Source organism: Alligator sinensis, unplaced genomic scaffold (genome assembly GCF_000455745.1).
Source record: "Alligator sinensis unplaced genomic scaffold, ASM45574v1 scaffold1278_1, whole genome shotgun sequence".
NCBI classification, from domain to species: domain Eukaryota; kingdom Metazoa; phylum Chordata; order Crocodylia; family Alligatoridae; genus Alligator; species Alligator sinensis.
The window spans coordinates 91,907-96,193 of NW_005843297.1; the positions used below are offsets into that span (position 1 = coordinate 91,907).

Below are 4,287 nucleotides of genomic sequence, written 5' to 3' on the forward strand. Positions count from 1 at the left end.
GGACCGCGCGGCCGTCCCGCGCCTCCACGGCGAAGCGGATCTCGCGCACCTGCTCGTAGTCCAGGGCGCGCAGCGCATGCACCGCGCCGCTCTCCGCCTGCACCGACAGCCACGACGACAGCGGCGCGCCCTGCAGCTCGCCCTCCGCCAGCCAGTACGTCACCCGGGCGTTGTCGCCCCAGTCCGCGTCGGCCGCCCGCGCGCAGAACACCGAGGCGCCGCGGGCGTTGTTCTCGCTCACCCACACGCTGTAGGCCGCCTGGCTGAAGGCCGGCGCGTTGTCGTTCACGTCCGACACCTGCACCGCGATCGTCGTGGCGGACCACAGCGGCGGCGCCCCGCGGTCCCGGGCCGTGACCGTCACGTTGTAATCCGCCACCTGCTCCCGGTCCAGGTCTCTGGCCGTCACTAAAGTGTAATATGTATCCAAGGATTTCTGCAGCCGGAAAGGGACGTGGTCCGGGATGGTGCATGTGACGGCGCCGTTCTCTCCGGCGTCCTGGTCCTGCACGATCAAGAGGGCGATCACGGTTCCCGGCGGGGAGTCCTCGGGGACAGAGCTGAGCAGGGAGGTGATCCTGATCTCGGGGACGTTGTCGTTCACGTCGCGGACAGAGATCACGACCTTCGATGTGTCGAAGAGGCCTCCGCCGTCGTGAGCTTGCACCTCCATTTCGTAGAACGAGGCCTCCTCGAAGTCCAGTTTCTCTGCAGTTGTTATGTCTCCAGTCCCGGAATCCGGATGAAATATTCGGGATACCAGCTCTGTGATCTTCTGGAAAGTGTATATCACCTCTCCGTTAACACCTTCGTCCAGATCCGTGGCTTTCACTGTAGCCACCGTGGTCCCGACGGGCACGTTCTCCCGCACGCTCACGCGGTAGAGCGGCTGGCTGAACACGGGCGCGTTGTCATTGGCGTCGAGCACCACCACGTGGATCCGCGCCGTGCCGGAGCGGACCGGATCTCCGCCGTCAGTGGCGGTGAGGATGAGGTCGTGAGCAGCCTGCTCTTCCCGGTCCAGGGGCTTCTGCAGCACTAATTCGGGACGTTTAAAAACATCAAGTCGTGTTTTTAGATCAAGAAAGAAATGTTTGTCATTCTGTAACTGGTATTTCTGGAGAGAATTTAACCCCAAATCTGGATCGTGAGCCTCATGAAGTGGAAACTTGGTTCCTACGACTGTTAGCTCGCTGACTTTTAATTCCATTTCCCCTGTTTGGAAGCTGGGAGCGTTGTCGTTAATATCTACGATTTCAACTTCCACTCCATACATCTTCACGTCATGCTCCACTATAACCTCGCAGTTCAGCAGACACTTCTCGGCCCGGCCGCACAGCTGCTCCCTGTCTAGCCGCTCTGCCGTGATTAAATGGCCGCTCTTTACATTCCAAGCGAAATACTGCACTATAACCTCGCAGTTCAGCAGACACTTCTCGGCCCGGCCGCACAGCTGCTCCCTGTCTAGCCGCTCCGCCGTGATTAAATGGCCGCTCTTTACATTCAAAGCGAAATACTGCGTCCTACCTCTGGAAATCACGCGCACACCGCGCTCCGACAGCGCCTTGGCCTCCAGCCCCAGGTCCTGCGCGATGTTGCCCACGAAAGAGCCTTTCTGCATTTCCTCGGGGATCGAGTAGCGAATCTGCCCGGCCGCAGCGGCCCCGCACACTGCCAGCACCACGCAGCACAGCACGGCTCGCCCTGCGCAGCGCCGCAGCCCTTGTGCTCCGGAACTGGCCATGGCGATCCGGAGGATCCACTGCCTCTCCGCCGCGGAGCGCTGCTGCTTGGAGATGATCTCGGGCCGATCGTTTCCGACAATAATCAGCTGTTAACCCACCCGCCGGTTTCAGCGAATAGCCTGCACCGAGAGTCAGTCCTGAGCAAGTGAAAGTCTGAGCTCTCTGTGCTCCGAGCTGTGCGGGGCGGCGCTGGGCTGGCTGGATCTCTCGGCGCTTTTCTCTCCCTGATTGGTGAACAGCGGCGCTCAGAGTCTCAACCAATAATTGCAGCAGCTTGTTAATGTGATTTAAATTCTACATGTGCTTCTTTCTCGTGGGAAATTCCTTCACCTTACTTTGCACCGTGCCTGTCCCCTTCGTGTCCGGCGGAGTATGTGAGATCCATTTTCCTCTTTCAGTATTCTTCTTTCTGATTTTTTTTTTTACTTACTTTTTTTTCTTACAGCGTGAGTCATTTTCTGGTGTGTGTTCCAATCGTTTTCTTATGCCTCCTGTTCTGAGAAGCTTTTGCCTCCTTGGGGACGGAAATAAAATGTCATATGATATGGCCAAACCGCACAACTATCAAAATATGGAAACCTTACTGTCGGCTTTTATTTGTATCCATAGCTATGCTGTGGTCGCGACAGCTAAACTATTTCAGCGTCATCAGATTAAGTCATCTACATATAAAGTTCAGTCACATGTTTTTACTTCATTAGTGCCCTTGGAAAACTTCCCCTTGCCCTCAGCCCACTGAACAATCTCCTCAGGACCCTCTCCATTCCAAACACTGGGCGGATTTAGAGAGCGGTCATTAACAAGAAAGAAACCCGCAACCGAACAAAGCCAGAACAGGCCAGAGGACTATTTCATCCCAACTCCTCCCTCCCTCTAGGGGTGGGAAGTTTGGTTTTGATTACTTTGGTCAAGCATTATTATGAATCATGCAGCAGTGACCATTTAAAAGACCACCAGCTTACGATTTGCAGAAATAGAATCTCTGTATAATCGGTATGGAATCATGGAATCATATAAAAGTAGGGCTGAGAGGGACCTTAGGAGGTCATATATAATCCAAGACTTGCCCAAGGAAGGCCCAACCCTGTCTAAAGCAAGTATGTAATTTTTTTACGAAGTTTTCCGTGGGAACTGACACTGATATAAGAATACCCGGGAAGATCATAAGATGTGGACATCATAGAAAAGTAGGGCTGGAAAGGATCCCATGAAGTCATCTCCTCTAACGCCCTGCTTGAGGCAGAAAAGGCCTTCCGTCGGATATTGGGGATCGAACGTACAATCTGGGTTTTATTGGCACCATTCTCGAACCAATAAGCTGATCGCCGGGTATTAAACAGTTTAAGAATTGAGTTCGAGGTTTCAAAACCGGTTGACACCAGACGTTATAAATGTTTTATGATCTGCATTGGATGACCTGAATAAATCAATCATAATTTCGCCATTGGCAAATAATGCTGCTAAACCTTCACTTTCCGAATAGAATCACTATATTTTATAAAGGTTACATTACTAATTTAACAGCTCCTTAACATTCAAAGCTGTGACATTGAAAAACAGCAGCAGCATCTTTCTAAATCTCTCCATCACAGCCTATATGACCATGGAATTATACACCAGGAATAACTGCCAAGGAGCATTCTACTGCATATGCAACCTTGGCATGCAACCTTAAAATTGCATTTTAAGAAATATTAAGAATGCATGACATTTTTTTAGGAGTGCAACTCACTGGGATAGCAAACTATTCTAGAATCTAGAACAAGTGCTGTTATGAATAAATCTATTTTTAAAATTCCAGAAAAGATATTCTTTCAGATGAAGGAAAGTTTAGTTGCAAGGGAACGGAGGAACCTGAAAATACCTAGATTTTTGTTATACGAATCTGTGCCTTGAGTTCGGCACTTTACCACTTCTCATGTGACTTGAAAGTCTACCCACTCGATTTTGACCCGATAACGTGATCAGAATAAATTGGAGCGATTTCATTAGGTGGTGCCTGCATAGATAGCCAGAATAACACCTACAAAAAGACAGTATCCTAATGGCTCCAGTACCGCATAATAAGGAAGCCAGGCGTGTATATTCTTTCAAAAAGGATAATCCGATATAAGCAATGAAAATAGAACTCACCGCATCGGCGATCTCTAATTCAGATTTCAAGTCACTACATCCATTGCTCATAAGTAACGTCCCAGATCTGTCCCTGCACAGAATGTCCTCTGCTACAGGGGCACGCGGCTGCAGACCAGAACATTCACCCCCCTTCGACTCAGAGGACAAACACAGCTGGTAGGAGTAGGGCAAAGTGCCGTCTTCGTAGGTCGGCGGGAACCAGGGGCCGCGCTCGGAAGCAGGGGCCGGGCCCAAGCACGGGAGCAGGCGGGGAGGCCTTGACCCCCGCAGTCTGTCCAGGACGGCCAGGGCGACGGCCAGGAGGAGCAGGAAGGACACGAGAGCCAGCGCCAGCACCAAGTAGAACTGCAGGGCGGCCGCCGAGTCCGAGGCCCCGGCCGCCTCGGCCTCGGCCTCGGCCCGCCCG

At 52.2% G+C, this 4,287-nt stretch overlaps 2 protein-coding genes across 2 annotated transcripts in view; both read right to left on the bottom strand.

The window, feature by feature from the left end:
* The window catches only part of LOC102387069 (protocadherin gamma-A4), an 11,878-nt gene extending 10,096 nt beyond the window's left edge, over positions 1-1,782 (bottom strand). The window contains exons 1-2 of the mRNA XM_025194754.1: positions 1,415-1,782; positions 50-1,300 (exon numbers count right to left, since the gene is read on the bottom strand). Of these exons, the coding sequence (XP_025050539.1) occupies positions 50-1,300; positions 1,415-1,744 (1,581 nt within the window). The 5' untranslated portion in view covers positions 1,745-1,782. The remainder of the gene's footprint in view (positions 1-49; positions 1,301-1,414) is intronic.
* A 1,896-nt stretch (positions 1,783-3,678) lies between these two features.
* The window catches only part of LOC102387315 (protocadherin gamma-B5-like), a 2,671-nt gene continuing 2,062 nt past the window's right edge, over positions 3,679-4,287 (bottom strand). Inside the window, exons 2-3 of the mRNA XM_025194755.1 lie at positions 3,879-4,282; positions 3,679-3,744 (exon numbers count right to left, since the gene is read on the bottom strand). Coding sequence (XP_025050540.1) covers positions 3,679-3,744; positions 3,879-4,282 — 470 coding nt within the window. The remainder of the gene's footprint in view (positions 3,745-3,878; positions 4,283-4,287) is intronic.